This window comes from Rhizomucor pusillus, assembly GCF_041956525.1.
Source record: "Rhizomucor pusillus strain CBS 183.67 unplaced genomic scaffold VTP01scaffold_29, whole genome shotgun sequence".
Classification (NCBI taxonomy): Eukaryota; Fungi; Mucoromycota; class Mucoromycetes; order Mucorales; family Lichtheimiaceae; genus Rhizomucor; species Rhizomucor pusillus.
The window spans coordinates 119,848-135,345 of record NW_027192171.1 but is presented as its reverse complement, the minus strand read 5'-3'; the positions used below and the strand labels follow the sequence as shown (position 1 = coordinate 135,345).

The 15,498-nt window shown below is 45.2% G+C and overlaps 6 protein-coding genes across 6 annotated transcripts; 4 read left to right on the top strand and 2 right to left on the bottom strand.

Moving 5' to 3' along the window:
• Nucleotides 1–94: 94 nt before the first annotated feature.
• VTP01DRAFT_6159 (uncharacterized protein) lies at nt 95–3,328 on the top strand (the record flags this gene model as incomplete). The annotated part of the gene is made up of 1 exon (XM_069385029.1): nt 95–3,328. The coding sequence occupies one exon, from the start codon at nt 95–97 to the stop codon at nt 3,326–3,328; it is 3,234 nt and encodes a 1,077-aa protein (XP_069234687.1).
• Nucleotides 3,329–3,788: 460 nt separating this feature from the next.
• VTP01DRAFT_6158 (uncharacterized protein) lies at nt 3,789–4,739 on the top strand (the record flags this gene model as incomplete). Its single annotated transcript, XM_069385028.1, has 6 exons — nt 3,789–3,888; nt 3,945–4,006; nt 4,094–4,119; nt 4,328–4,370; nt 4,426–4,580; nt 4,631–4,739. The coding sequence occupies 6 exons, from the start codon at nt 3,789–3,791 to the stop codon at nt 4,737–4,739; spliced, it is 495 nt and encodes a 164-aa protein (XP_069234686.1).
• Nucleotides 4,740–5,297: 558 nt separating this feature from the next.
• Nucleotides 5,298–7,311, top strand: VTP01DRAFT_6157 (uncharacterized protein; the record flags this gene model as incomplete). Its single annotated transcript, XM_069385027.1, has 4 exons — nt 5,298–5,439; nt 5,508–5,764; nt 5,844–7,094; nt 7,159–7,311. The coding sequence occupies 4 exons, from the start codon at nt 5,298–5,300 to the stop codon at nt 7,309–7,311; spliced, it is 1,803 nt and encodes a 600-aa protein (XP_069234685.1).
• A 97-nt stretch (nt 7,312–7,408) lies between these two features.
• VTP01DRAFT_6156 (uncharacterized protein) lies at nt 7,409–9,348 on the bottom strand (the record flags this gene model as incomplete). The annotated part of the gene is made up of 5 exons (XM_069385026.1): nt 7,409–7,745; nt 7,812–8,383; nt 8,437–8,713; nt 8,768–9,087; nt 9,145–9,348. The coding sequence occupies 5 exons, from the start codon at nt 9,346–9,348 to the stop codon at nt 7,409–7,411; spliced, it is 1,710 nt and encodes a 569-aa protein (XP_069234684.1).
• A 2,361-nt stretch (nt 9,349–11,709) lies between these two features.
• Nucleotides 11,710–13,553, top strand: VTP01DRAFT_6155 (uncharacterized protein; the record flags this gene model as incomplete). Its single annotated transcript, XM_069385025.1, has 6 exons — nt 11,710–12,133; nt 12,193–12,239; nt 12,307–13,009; nt 13,081–13,252; nt 13,306–13,432; nt 13,485–13,553. The coding sequence occupies 6 exons, from the start codon at nt 11,710–11,712 to the stop codon at nt 13,551–13,553; spliced, it is 1,542 nt and encodes a 513-aa protein (XP_069234683.1).
• A 351-nt stretch (nt 13,554–13,904) lies between these two features.
• On the bottom strand, nt 13,905–14,966 carry VTP01DRAFT_6154 (uncharacterized protein; the record flags this gene model as incomplete). The annotated part of the gene is made up of 1 exon (XM_069385024.1): nt 13,905–14,966. The coding sequence occupies one exon, from the start codon at nt 14,964–14,966 to the stop codon at nt 13,905–13,907; it is 1,062 nt and encodes a 353-aa protein (XP_069234682.1).
• Between the last annotated feature and the right edge of the window lie 532 nt (nt 14,967–15,498).

Sequence of the window (15,498 nt, the reverse complement as noted above, 5' to 3'; positions counted from 1 at the left end):
GCTGGGGATCGCTGTTGCATAATGTTGTGATCATCCCTACCCCTTCCTTATTTCTTTCTTCTTTTCTCGTTGTTTCTTTTTGGTCATACAAATCATGGCAACTACTGCGAGCGGAGCTGCAGCCTTGGCTGATGAAAACAAGCGAAAAGCCATGGCGCAGTACATGAAAACCAAACGAGTTCGTGTTGGTGAAATGGAGGCCAACGAGGCCAAGCAAGTCATCAGCAAAGTCTTGTCAGCAACTGACGATAACGAGCGGAAGGCGGCTGCTCAAGAACTGGCAGAATTCGTCAATCACTATGGTGTCCGAGCACTCAAGGCATGTCATGTATACAGCATGCTTTCCTCAGAACTATTTGCAAAGAAACCCAAGACGCCCAATGTGCTCGGTGCCATGGAAACGGTTGATGTGCTTACTGGATCCAACGATCTACTTCGTGGTCAACTGGAGCCGCATTTGATTACGTTGCTGGCACCGTTGCTGGAATTGCAAGGGGATAAACAAAACGCTGTCAGAGAAAAGGCTGCAACCACTGCTAAGCACTTGGTTCGAGGCATGAATCCGGTGGCGACTCGGTTTATGCTCCACGTATGCCTGGAGGGTCTGGAGAACTCACGCAAGTGGCCAACCAAGATGCTATCTCTGGCATTAATTGAACAAATGGCTCAAGATAATCCGATGCAACTGTATCCGGTCATCCCGGATCTCGTCCCGGTCCTGTCGGACTGTATGTGGGATACAAAAGCGGACGTCAAAAAAGCAGCAACGCAATGCATGGGAAAAGTGTGCGGATTGCTTGACAACAAGGATATCGAGCGCTTTATTCCTGCTGTCATAGAATGTATCAATCATCCCGACAAGGTTCCAGAGACGATCCATCAACTGGGTGCAACGACTTTTGTACAGGAAGTTGATGCTGGTACTCTGTCCTTGATGGTGCCGCTTCTTGCTCGCGGTCTCCGTGAACGTCAGACGGCCATTAAGCGCAAGTCTGCTGTCATCATTGATAACATGTGCAAGCTCGTGGATGATCCGGAAGTTGCAGCACCCTTCTTGCCTGTCTTGCTACCTGCTTTGGACCATGTTCACGACGTTGTAGCTGATCCAGAATGCCGCGGTGTGGTCGAAAAGGCATTGGCTACTCTCAAGCGTGTTGGAGGTACCGACCAGACCATGCTGACGGTCAATGAAAAGCGCGAGAAAGTGACAAAAACCCTTGATCGATTGATGCCAACGAAACTCGAAGGTTTCTTCTGTCCTGTTAGAAAATACATGATCGAGCTGGCTGTCGCTCTGGTGCTTGCCAAGGATTTTAACAAGAGCTCCTGGGCCAATGCGATTGCCCCGCACGCAGCAACGTGGCTGCTTGTGACCGGGCGCGAGTCCGAAGAGTGGGGTGACAAGCAAGAAGAAGAATCCGAGAAACTTGCTCTAGCTGCATTGTCAAGCTGCGAAGAAGCCGTTGCTGTTCACGCTGCCGAAGAAGAGGATGACGAAGAAGGCGAAGAACTGTGCAACTGCGAATTCTCTCTTGCATACGGTGCAAAGATCCTGCTTAACCGAACAGCTCTCAGGCTCAAGCGCGGTCGTCGATATGGTCTCTGCGGTCCCAATGGATGCGGCAAATCCACATTGATGCGTGCCATTGCTAACGAGCAGCTGGAAGGTTTCCCACCTCGCTCTGTTCTCAAGACTGTCTATGTGGAGCACGACATTGATGGATCTCAAGCCGATACCGGTCTCATTGATTTCATTGCCGACAGCGAAGGTGTCGAAAAATCGGACAAAGCAGAAATTGAGCGCATCCTGCGAGATTATGGATTCAGTGAAGACATGGTCAAATATCAGAATATCGGTTCTTTATCCGGTGGCTGGAAGATGAAATTGGCACTGGCACGTGCTATGCTCATGAACGCGGATATCCTACTTTTGGACGAACCGACCAACCATCTGGATGTTGTCAACGTTGCATGGCTGGAAAATTATCTGCTTGGGCTCAAGAATGTCACGTCGATCATCGTATCTCATGACTCTGGATTCCTGGATCACGTGTGCTCTGATATCATCCACTACGAAGGCAACTACAAGCTCAAGCGCTACAAGGGCAATTTGTCCGAGTTTGTAAAGAAAGTGCCACGAGCAGCCTCTTATTATTCGTTGGATGCCGCACAAATGTCTTTCAAGTTTCCCGAGCCTGGTTACCTCGAAGGAGTCAAGACCAAGGAACGGGCTATTTTGAAGATGAAGGATGTCGACTTCTCATATCCAGGAAGCAACCGTATGCAGCTCAAGAAAATCACCATGCAATGCTCACTTGCATCTCGCGTCGCTGTCATTGGTCCCAACGGTGCGGGCAAGTCAACTCTTATCAAGTTACTGACAGGCGAATTGGAGCCTACCGCTGGAACTGTTTGGAAGCATCCCAATTTGCGCATTGCCTACGTCGCTCAGCACGCGTTCCATCACATTGAAAAGCATTTGGATATTACACCAAACGAATACATCCAATGGCGTTATGCTACCGGCGAAGACCGCGAAGAACTCGAGAAAGTAGACCGCGTTGTGACGGAAGAAGAAGAAAAGCAAATGCAGCAAGCCTTTGTTATCGATGGCGAAAAGCGACAAGTTGAAGAAATCGTTGGCCGTCGAAAGCTCAAACAAAGCTACGAATACGAAGTACGCTGGGTTGGCAAGTCATCCATTGAAAACACATGGATACCTCGCAACCGATTGGAAGCTATGGGTTTTGCAAAGAAGATTGCTGAAGTCGATGCGCAAGAGGCACACAAGCTTGGTCTCAACCGCCCGCTGACTGCAAAGGAAATCGAGAAGCATCTCGCCGAAGTGGGCCTGGAACCTGAGTTTGCAACTCACAGTCGTATTCGTGGTCTATCTGGTGGACAGAAGGTCAAGCTCGTAATCGGTGCTGCCATGTGGAACAAGCCGCATATGCTAGTCTTGGATGAACCGACCAACTATTTGGATCGCGAGTCGCTAGGCGCACTTGCAAATGCCATCCGCGAGTACGGCGGCGGTGTCGTGATCGTTACACACAACCGGGAGTTCTCTGAGGCTCTCTGCAATGAAGTTTGGAAGGTCGAAGACGGTTGTCTCACTCCATCTGGGCACAATTGGGTCACTGGTCAGGGCACAACCAAGATTGAAGAGAAGGAGGAGGAAGATATGGTCGATGCTCAAGGAAACACGATCAAGGCTGTCAAGAAGAAGGAAAAGTTGAGCTCCAAAGAATTACGCAAAAAGAAGAAGGAGCGCATGGAACGTCGCAAGCGAGGTGAAGAAGTCTACTCTGACGAAGACGAGTGGTAAAAAATGAAGTAAATACGAATTTATGTCACGGTTCTTTTGATTGTTGTCTTTTGCCAAGTAATAAAGATATTCAACGTTGATCTTCTACGGAATCATTCTCTGGAGTGCATCGTCCTTAAGTAACTCTTGATTTTGGTGATTCCTTGATATCTAGCCTATTGATATGCGCAATAACATTCTGGGCCATGACAAAGCGAAGTGCTTGTGAACCTGATAGAGAGAAGGCTATACGCACCTTCCACAGTATCGTTTGCAGAAGGTCAACTGTCTCAGTAGCATCCCACAGAGCAGGCTGTCAACATCCAGAAGTTAGTATTCATTTGCCACAGCCAGCGGATAGGTCAGGATACATGTGCATCGTGCATGGCATCCAGTCGTGCCGATTGACCGGAGTTTTCAAGTATTTGGAGGCCATTCAGAATCAAAAAGCTTGCGCTAGGCGCAAGCTTTTTGATTCTGGATGGCCTCCTTTGAAGCTAAGGTCATATTATTCTTTTCACTGTTTGCCCTGAACATGTCAACGGTTACCATGGATTCCAACAACGATGATCATTACAAATGTATGTATTTTTATCCTTCATTTGCTGGCAATGAGTCATTAATCAGATTCACCTAGTTATCGCTAGCTATTTCCAAAATGTTGAAAGAAAAGGCGGACAGGCGACATTCATAGACTTCGTGGAAAATAGTTTTGACTATATAGTTCAAAATAAAAAAAAAATCGGCGAAATATTGAGGATATCTGGACAAAGCGGTTTGGAATAGTCGCTAAAGATATGGCTATTCAACTAGTAAGACTCTGTAAATTCAAGTTGCGATTATTGGATTTGCCTCACCTAATATCTAAAAAGCAAAAGACCAAGAAAAAACCTGACTGGTCGAAAATTGAGCTAGCAGTCCCTACTACGGTATTCCAACACGCAGAAACTTGTAGATAAATCATACATGTCATCACGTATGTTAGATGCCAATTATATAACCGAGGATGGTACTAATTAGCAGCGTAAAAAGCCAAAGAACAGACGGTCATCACTACCTCTGTGTGAGTGCTAAATGTGCATCATTATCTATGAATCTTGCTGACTCTTGCTTCAAAGTCCAAGTCGAATGCACGCCGGCTAACGCGAGAAATGAAGGATGCATTTACTGACAAGTACAATGCCTTAGATCCTACTAAGAAGTGGAAATTACGCGACAACGTCTATGTCGAAGATAAGATATATGAATTTGGGATGACTTGCGCGTATGAGCAGTAAGTTAATCAAATTGTACGTTTTGGAATATTGTCTAAAAGCCATATAGCCTAGTGCATTCATTTGTTTTGTGCATCGACGATAAGTGCTGGCAATCGGTCTTCGATGAAGACGATCTAGAGACAATTAGAAACTCCGGAAACCCATGCCACCACTAGCAGAGGGCGTTAAGCGGGTATTTGCGAACTACCAAAGGAAGAAGAGCGACGACGGCGCAGACGAGGATTCGGCAGAAAGTCCGTTAATGGCTCTTCTGGCGGAGGCCGTAGGCCGAACGCCTATCTCCGGTATCGAGAGCTCAGTGGATCAAGTGATTGTACCCGCCCTTCCTCCACTTTCTTTGCTCGTTCTCTCATTAGATGATAGAGTTTATTCGTGTATCACAAATTTTTATACTGCTCTCGACAATAAAGGAAGGGATGATGACACACAATCACTTGTTCCACAGCTCGAAGGATAATGCATAAAAGCAAACCAGGTTATTATAGATAAATCCACAGGTAATTTTAAGTGGTATGATTTTCTACGGTTGGACTTCAAGGCAGGCGCAATATACGATATGGGCCTTTAAAATCGTGAGCAAGCACTTAACTGCTTGGATATCGTCCATCTGCTAAACTATTTGCGACAAAGTTTTGCAGTAATTCTGGAAGCGGGATCGAGCCAGAGCCGTCACGAATTTCTTTGGGCATCTCCTTTTTTTTAGTTTTCCTGTTATGGAGAGTGATAAGCTATTGACCTTGCTAGAATGGTTCAAGGAGAATGAAATCAAGTGGGATGAGGACTTTTTGGAAATAAGACAAATCAATGGATCGTTTGGTGTTTACGCCCTGAAAGATATTTCAAAGCAAAAGAAGCGTAAGTTCTGGTAAACGAGGGATCCCGTTCCGGATCTCGCGATCTTGACACACACCACGATCCTGTAGTTGTCACCATTCCAAAGACGGCGATCTTGTCCACCAAGTCGACGGGTATTGCTAATATTTTGGACGACGAGGAAATCGATGGTGGATGCTCGCTAGCACTCGCGGTGTTGTATGAAATGTCACAAGGTCAAGACTCTCCTTGGTACGGTTACTTGCAAGCTCTGCCGTCATCTGAAGATTTGCCTGTATTTTGGTCAGAGAGCGAGAAAGCATGGTTCAAGGGTACAGAAATGGAGGATGCAGTGTACAATGATCTGGTATGATCTGAAAGAAACAGAAAAAGAAGAGAAGAGCGTTCTGTGCTCAATCATTGCATACCAATATGACTTCTTTTAGAACGATCTCAAAGATGATTACGATTCAATCGTGTTGCCTCTTTTGCAGAAATATCCTTACATTTTTGAGAATGTGGAAAAGCATTTCTCCTTTGACCTGTTCTGCAGGATATCGACCTTGATTTCATCGCGATCTTTCCAGGTCGACGCTTATCACGAAAACGCACTTGTTCCTTTTGCCGATATTTTCAATCATCGAAGCGGCAATGAGCATGTCCATTTTGAGACCGACTTTGACGTCTGCGAGGCATGCGGACAACTCGAATACTGCGAGCATCAGTATCTGGAATACTTAGAAAATGGCACCGACGACGAAGGTGAAGGCAGTGACGAAGAAGGAGAATGGAGTGACTTTGAAGAAATGGATCAAGATGAACATGACGGTACTACAGAGGAACAAGACGAAGACGAAAATGAGGAAGAAGAAGAAGACAAAGAGTTGCTTGATTTAGAAGAATTGGAGAATGCTCAAGTGAACTTTTGGCAAGACGATCAGGAAGAAGAGGAACCTAAGGATACGTGCGATATGGTTTTGGATAAGCCTGTCAAAGCTGGACAGGAGATATTCAACACGTACGGCCAGCATCCTAACATTGTGTTGTTGAGCAAGTATGGATTTTGCCACGATAACAATCAAAATGACTATGTTTCCATCGGCGAGGATGCAGTTTTTGAAACATGCGCAAAAGTTATAAAGGACAAGTACAAGTCTCTATCGGACGAGCAAGTACTTGACCGCGTGCAAGAACGTTTTGCATACTTTTTAATGCATGAACACATCCTGTGTCCTAAGGAGGATGAAGACGAAGACGGGCCTGAGCATGATAAATGCTGTGGAGAAGAACACGACCACGAGCACGAAGGTGGATGTTGTGGAGGCGACGAGAATCATGATCATGACAACGAAACAGAAGAAGAAGAAGCGCCACAAGGTCGATCCAAACCATACTTTGCAAACGTGGAAGGACTTTATGAGGACACGTTGGTATGTCTTTTGCATACCGTTTTCGTCGACGAGAAAACTTTCGAAAAATTCGCAGACGACGTGGAGGAGGCTCTGAAATATTTTGAGCGTTTAGCAGCAGATCCAAACCCGAACTTTAAAAAGACTCGCAAATACTCCGAAATGCAAGATACCAAGAAATTAGTGTATACAGCATGTAAACTCCTATCTGAACGAAGGCGCTGCGACTATCTTGATGAAAATGGCGAATGGATCCCCGTAGAAAAGGATGAGGAAACCAGGAGAAAGGTATTTGCATTTACGAATGAGAATGCGAAGCTCAGTTTACTGATTCACGAAATTATCGTACCAGGTACAAAATAAGCGTGAATATTACGCGCTCACGTGTCGCATAAGCGAAAAGCGTATCATCGAGCGGTCAATCGACTACTATGCATCGCGGATAAAACTGTGTAACGTGGAAAAGAGAAAAGATCCCAGGTTCAAAAAGAAGCCAAGGAAATAAATGTATTCTACTTGCTTTGATGTGTGTATACATTGTGAAATAAAGAGGTGGATGAATACTATGCTATACTATGCTATACGGGAATGAAGTGAGTGTACTACAGCGCATAATGCTTCAGGGAGTATAAGAGACAGCGACCATTGTGTAAAGCAATAGCCATGTAATCGCTGTTTGGAGAGAAGTCGAGATCCTGCACTCGTTTGATGGGCGACCGTTCGGTGGGCCAATTGGGGAACACTTTGCCACTCGGCAAGTGCACCATCTTCAATTCCTTATTTTTCGTTGCACTTGCAATTGCCATGATTTGTGAGTCATGGTTGAATTTGATGATATTAGCCCGAGTCGTCAAATGGCCAAACGATTTGAACGGTTTCGGGTTGGTCTCTGAGAGCAATCCCTTTCGGTTATACAGATTAACATAACCTGATGACGAGCTATTAAATGTGAAGCACATATTAGTTTCCCCAAAGTTCTCCCTGATCATACAAATGAATACATACCCAGTCGCCAAATATTGGTCGTTCGGACTCATTTGAATGCATGCATTGTTGACAGCACCGTCGTCTTCCCATTGCTTGACACATTCTCTCTGACCAACGTCAAATTGATAAATGGTGCCTGCACTGCCAGCACCATAGATATACTGGCTGTTGGATGACCATGTGACGCTATCCACGGAGCCATTCATTTTCAAGTCGCCGACCCATTCCTTTGTCAGCGTGCTAGCCAAGCCAATGTGGCCACCTTGGAGCGTGAAAGCAATGTATTGGCCGCAGGGACTAATGCAGAAATCTCTCAGAGCCGTCTCTTGGTCGTCAAATACACTGTGACAACGATCGACTACACCGGATTGTACGTCGTATACATAGTAAAATTTTCTCATGCCGGCTGCATAGATTTTGTCCCCAGAGGGATTCCACTGTGCCGTCAGAGGCTTCATGTCCTTAAACCGGATGGATTGAATCTTGGGATTTTCCTTGCCATCAATTTGGAATAACTGCAAGTTCTTATCAGCACTGCCGGCCAATAGGACATGGGCATTTGGATGGAACGAAACCGTCGTTAATGTATCCTAGCATATATAATAAGTATATAGTTATCTCGGTAGAAACAAAAAATAGTTACATTTGTTGGAGCCATTTGGTTGGCATTCTTTTGGCGCATGATATCCAGCACGTCTGACGGCAGGAGCTTTGCGTGTCTTCGTTGATCGAGAATACCGTATGTACTTTGCAGCAGCTCTATACGCTCTTCGTGTCCGAGGTCGCTATCTATTGTTGCATCGAATTCGCCATCAGATTCATCGGAGGATAGGAGGACGGATCCACGACGTTTTCTCTTTTCTGATCGCTTTTCAGACGGAAGTATTGCCCAGTCTGGCTTTGGATACATTTTCGAGAATCTGTCGAATAATTTAGAAACCAAAAGCAGCGAACAAGTAATCGGTACAACTTACTGCCTGCGTAACCGTTTTTCATATACCACACCGCTAACAATATCCTCGTCTTCGTTTTTGCGCATTTTTCGCAGACGATTTGTGCTGGCCAGCGATATCTGAACGCGAGCATCATCGTCATCTACCCACGCTGGTTTCCGGTTATATTCATATTCGAGGGTTCCGATATCGTCATCATCCTCATCCTCTTTCTCCTCGTCGCTTTCGTGCACTTCGCCCTTTTCTGAAAATGCATCTTCCATGGCAGCATCTTCAGTCTTCAGTTGCGGAGCAGGTTTCGAGTCCATAACAAAGCTTGCTCCAGCGTCGAAAAAGAACAACTAATATGTAAATCCATGTAAGTGAATGCATACGTTTATACTATCTGCAACATTTACATCGTCTTGGCCTTCATTAGCTTGATCGTCTTCTTCTTCGTCTCCGCTGCCGCTTTCAGGTTCGCTCAATTCATGACCAGTTTTATCCCATGTCTCGTTCAAGTTGCCAAACAAGAGCTCCTCAAGTTCCCTTTCATCGGAATCGATCCGCCCGTTGGAAAATCCATTGGTCTTGGTATGTTCAAATTGATCTGAGGTATCCATTTTGGAAAGGAAGATGAAAAACTGGGATTCAAAGTTGTCAAAGTTCTGAGGCTTGGTTTCCTTCGGGTGATTTACAGTGCTGAAAGTTGAATTTGATCAGACCCAGAGAAAATGGGCCACCCATCCGCATTTGCGCCATAGAAGTAAAGCCTTACTAACAAACGCTTTTTTGATGTTCCCTATGTACCTCGCTAGCATATACAATGACCGACCTCCTGATTAGCCGCATTGCACCCCGGTTTTCTAGGGCACCCGCATGAAGATATGTAGCCTTCGTGTTCTGCATTATCTTGGCACGCTGCTCTCCACAGCCGCTTTCAATTTACTAGTAATATATGTTCTAGTATGTAGTACACACGTAGAGCACGGGGTACACTATGATACGTCGTTGACAAATACTGCCAGCCCAGGCTCCAATTATTTCTGCGATACGATTGACAACGACACAATCATTCTGCACTCCTTCGATCAAAGCATTTTTGTCACAATACAGTATGAGATCATAAAGTTTTTATCCACCAAGTGTTGCAGGCGCCTTAAACGTCAGCCTACCATACATCCTATGACAACGAGCTTTGATATGTTTATTAGTATAAATATAAAGTATTTGTACCCTTCCAGTACTTACCGGACACCATTGAATTTCCTCTTAATACTACCAGAAACATACTTTCCTGGAAGACTGCGCTAATTAGACATTAAAGCCTACAAAACGAGTCTTGTCGAGATTGTTAGTTTCTAAGGACTTGAGCTGTGTGCTTTCCACAAAATAAACTGTGAGAGATAAGAAGAGTTGGCTTCAATAAGCATGCTCATATTTTGCTGCATAAGAAGTGTATGCTATTGGAGAGTACCGTCGGTTGAGGATAAATACAGTATTTTTAAAAAGAAATGTCGCAGCCAGTGAAATTTATTGAATGTCACATGCCCAGAAAAATTGTCGCACTCATTCAATCTAGCTTACACATCAGTGCTTTACCTGTATATCATTTACCTTGTAATAACTTACCTGATCGCATATCGAGCTGGAAGAGCATGCAGCCACACAAGCGTCATTAGAATTTCTGAAATCTTTCCCAAGCACGTTCGATATCGTAACTGGTGCTCTGGACAAGCCAACGCATTCTCTCCCTGCATTTTTGTGGATATGAAGTGCAAGCCGATATGGAGAAAGAGCAATTGATAAAAATAATCTAATTCGTATTGACCGACTTTCCTGGGAAATGCAGCCGGCCGCAAAACTTTCGGCCGAAATCAGAACGTACATTCTAGAATGACAGAATCATCCCTATCTTTCAAGATATAGGCGATCAAACTGGCTTGTAGGCTTTGAATGGTGCGAAGCAAATCCTGAATCATATAAGGAATCAAAAGTCGAACATAACACCTGGAAAAGTGGGCCGTTAAGGAACGTTGACGGTCTCGGATACAATGACCTTGGCACTGATGTGATTGTTATGGAAGCTTCATTGGGACAAAATAAATAATAAAGATCTTGTACACTTTATCCACAACGATACAGACCTTCATTTTGGACTGTTCACCATCCTCGCTATCATTCGTGCCATGGGGTCTAAATTTTACGGCAGGCAGCATCAAGAAGTTGGCGACTCAGTCCATCATATGCACACGATACAATTCGCAGTGAATTCTTATCCAGAAAGTCTTTTCATCTTGCAAGAATCCTCACCTATCTACCAACGATGACAACAATTTGTAATAGAATGACATGGAGTTCTCAGTCGGTGCTGATAGCACTGCACTCCTGTCTAGTCCTGATGAGACCACAATGGTGAAAGTCCATCGGAAAGGATAGCAACGAAGAATAGTGGCAAATCTAGGAATTTTCACACTATAAATGTTGCATTTTGTACCATTCTATGTACATTGCCTGTTAAGTTACATTTGTAAGGTGATAATGAAGCTTCGATATGCTTAACAAATCGTCCAACTCTCGCATGTCCACCTCCCATTTGCATTGTTTTAAGGATCATTTAAGCATTATCTGCAAGCAAAGCCAATATGTACTAGCTCAGCGATTTTCAGTGAAATCCACAATGTCAGTATAGCCGGTCGAAAATTGGCGTCGAGAACTGAGCGCCAGGGTGTAAACGATATGTGCATGTATGGAATACTTTTTATAAGTAAAAGTCGTTTTCCGTGCTTTGTGTTTAGTTTCTTTCCTTTGCTGTATATCTATTGTGACTTGCTTTGTAAAATAGAACAGATTACTGGGAGGGGGAGAATGGAAGCTCCCGTCGGACGTCCTGAACCTCCTGGCTCTCCCGCGTGCGTCAAACGCACGAGCACTGTTGTTTTTCCACCCCACTCTGTTCTGGATACGCTGCACTTGAATCTGTCATGTCGCCTACCACGGCTCCACCAGCCGAAGGCGGCTCGCACCCTTACTTTGACGAAAAAGCTAACGAGCGTGAAAATCGCATCCGGAGCTTGTTTGATTCTCTCGACAGCAACGGAACTGGATACCTAGACGCTGATGCCATTCTGCGCGGCTTTCTCAAGCTGACGCATTTACCCGCGCATACACGCTACGCTTCCGACTTGCTAGCGAAACTGAGCACTACCAGGGACGGTTACATAGACTACGAAGAGTTCAGGGCATATGTCTTGGAGAAGGAGAAGGAACTGTGGGATCTCTTCTCAGAGATCAGCAAATCGGGCGACAACAAGATACACGCAAACGAACTCGAGAGTGCCCTGAAAGCTGCAGGCATCCGCGTGACAAAGGACGATATCGTCGGCTTTATTCAAGTGATCGACACTGGTAAGCAGGCTCTGCTGAAAACGCTGCATGCGACAGAATCTGATCTGCCTAATATATAGAGGGCAATGGATATATTGACTTCCAAGAGTGGCGCGATTTTTTGCTGGTAAGCAACAAGAGAATGTATAATTTTTTTTTTGTTTTGCAGCCGGGATCACCAACTCGAAGTGTAGTTACTGCCACGTGAAACGACGATTACCGAGATTTACCAGTATTACCAATCTTCGACACAGTTGACACATGACGCCGAAGTTGCCTTCCAGCATACAGACGAGGCAGCGCAGAACGCATACAAATACCTTGCAGCTGGCGGTATAGCCGGTGCGGTTTCACGAACGTGTACAGCACCGTTCGACCGACTGAAAGTTTATCTTATTACACAGACTTCACCCCGGCCGTTACCGAATACATCGTCTGTTCAGCCAGCATCACCTTCCTCATCCTCCATAGTCAACGCTGTACGCAGTATTTATGGCCAGGGCGGTTTTCGTGCATTCTTTGTCGGCAATGGCTTAAACGTAATGAAGATTGTACCTGAATCAGCCATCAAGTTTTACGTGTTTGAGACGGCAAAGACGGTGTTGGCTCAGTTCACTGGAGTGGAAGATAAGAATGCGATCCCGGTGGGAGCGCGGTTCGTTGCAGGCGGCGTGGCTGGTCTATGCTCTCAGTTTTGCATTTACCCTGTGGAAACTCTCAAAACCCGAATCATGTCAACCAAAGTCGGTGATCAGTTGCAAAAGTCGGCCCACCAACCGAGGTTTTTTGTATGGCATACTGCGCGTGAAATGCTTCGCACCCAAGGCATCCGCGCATTTTGGCCCGGTTTGACACTCGGCCTGCTCGGCGTATTTCCTTATCAAGCATTAGACATGGGTAAGTCGAGAGAGAGAGTGTGTGTGAGCGTACTTGAAATTTAGCGTTGCTGTAACAATGCTCGAATTTAGGTATCTACGAGACCCTCAAGGTGACATACTTGAGATACATGAATCATCATGAGGATCGGCGGGATAATACGTCTGATTTATTGCCGAACGTTTTGGTATTATGGGCCTGTGGTATGGTCAGTGGATCGATAGGTGCTACAACTGTGTACCCCCTCAACTTGATTAGAACAAGGTCTGTGCACGCTGCAGTGGCTGTTCGTTTATGCATGTTAATGTGATTACTAGATTGCAAGCTCAGGGTACGCCTGGCCATCCACACCACTATTCGTCTGCATGGGATGCTACCAAGAAGACGTTCCACGCTGATGGTATACGCGGATTTTACAAAGGCTTGGGACCGACTTTGTTCAAGGTAGGCATGGACATGTGTGTAGTTGACCCGTTTTTATTTAATCAAATGATAGGTTGTACCGAGTGTCAGCATCAGCTACGCAGTTTATGAATTCAGCAAGCGAACATTGGGTATTACATAGATAATCTCTGCTACAATTTGTTTCCTTTTCTTCTTTCGCTCCTTCATTCCCTCACACATTTCTTCCACTTAGAGTCTACATATATTGTAAATATTATTTTTTAGGAAAGAAGAAGAAAAGAGTAACACTTTCATTACATTACAAGACATACTTTCCGGTGTTTTCCTACCTTGCATTAATCGTCTGTACATTATCTATCATGCAATTTCTCTGGATGCATTAGAAAATCCAGCTCGGGGGTATCATGTTTTCTGGGAATGTAGTATCTGCAATGATCGAGTGAAAGGATATACATTTACGCAATTGCAAATTTTACAAAATTATAGATCTACAAGTATATACGTTTTCAGATTATTCGTATTCTTTCAATTCCTCCTGTTCCTTCAAGAATTCTTCCTCTCGTCTCCGTTTCTCTCGTGCCTCGAGTTCCTTGCTCATCCAAAGTTTTACATCCAGTCTCCAGACGGATTTTTGCTGGAATAATCCTATTCGTTTACGAGATACAAGCTCGTATCCGTGTCGTTTTTGCAGCACTTGCTCCATTTTGGGTTGTAATTCATCCGTCTCTGCATACAAATACTCGACCTGATGCGAGTGCGCCCAGAATGCGACTCGTTTCAACAATGGTGTTGACAAGCCTCGATCCTGCAAATTTGCTTTGATAGCCAACCTCCGGACACTTGCTTCGTACGGTTTATGTGCTGGAAACAGGATCTTGGAGGATTCTGGCTTGTCCGGACCAAACAGCAGTTTTTTGACATTCTTGTGGATCGTGCTCACGGTTATCCGCATCGCGTCATCGATGCGTGCAAGGATATACGCTGTTCTTTTCCATTTTGCTTGTCGGATCGCTTCAGAGTCTGCCAGAGACGTAGTTTCCGGTGCAAGCTGATGTTTGACAACGTCGCTCTGATGGTGATCCATGCCGATACATCCAACTGGCACGTCGTTCACGGTGAGCACCCAGAAATTTCCTTGATCTTGCCTGTAATATTCGCCAGGATCCTTCAAATCATTGTCTAGAGCTTCAATCACCCGTTCGCTAACGATGTTGCGGTCGACATAGTAAAATGCACATGCAAGACCCAGCACAATGCCTGCAAACGCTAGGACAGCTCTTGCACCGAGAATCATGCTGGGGGTCCAGCCCAGGTATACGAGTTGGTTGGGAAGATAGAACACAACGGCCGCCAGCCACGCCAGATACGGAGGACCAACCCACGGTGATAGCAGTAACAGTTTCACTCCTCGAGGAACCTTGTCGTAGTATGTCGAATATACCAAGTATTGGACGTATTTTAGATCTTTAGCGCCATAGTACGGTCGCATTTCAATCTTGGAACCATTGGCATCTCGAGCTGTAGGGATTGAGTCCGATGGTGGCGTGGACACTGTCTTGCGCTTGGGCGCCATCGTTGACCGAGATCTAGGAGGTTAAATGGCTTTCTCTCTCTCAAGAAGGAATTACCTTTTAAAGCCATTTTGGGGCAGCGCTAAGTTATCTTCCGCTTTGGACCTTAACCAACCAGACATTGCACGTGTTTCTGATTCAATAATGTAAAAATCACTAATCACTAAACACAGACGACGAAGGAGCGCTCCGACACGTTTAGGAGACAAAGAGATGAAAGCTACTGTTATGGACTAAGGCGAAAATGCCGGGCGTATGTGCACAGCGACGCAGGAGCGCTAATATCAAATCAAAGAGTGGATTCCATCGAGCATCGGTCCGAATAAACCGGGAATTCGACGGCGCCGTGCTTGCAGAAGCGAAGCGAATGCAAAAACGCCGTCGAATAGAAGTTTATGAGGGCCAAGCGAGTAGCACAACGCCTCGAATTCACTGAAAATATTCCACAAACGTCGAGTTTCTTGAGCATAGGTTCATTTTGATAGTCGACTTTATGCATCGTCCTATTCTCACATCCGGATCATTCTCGCCTAC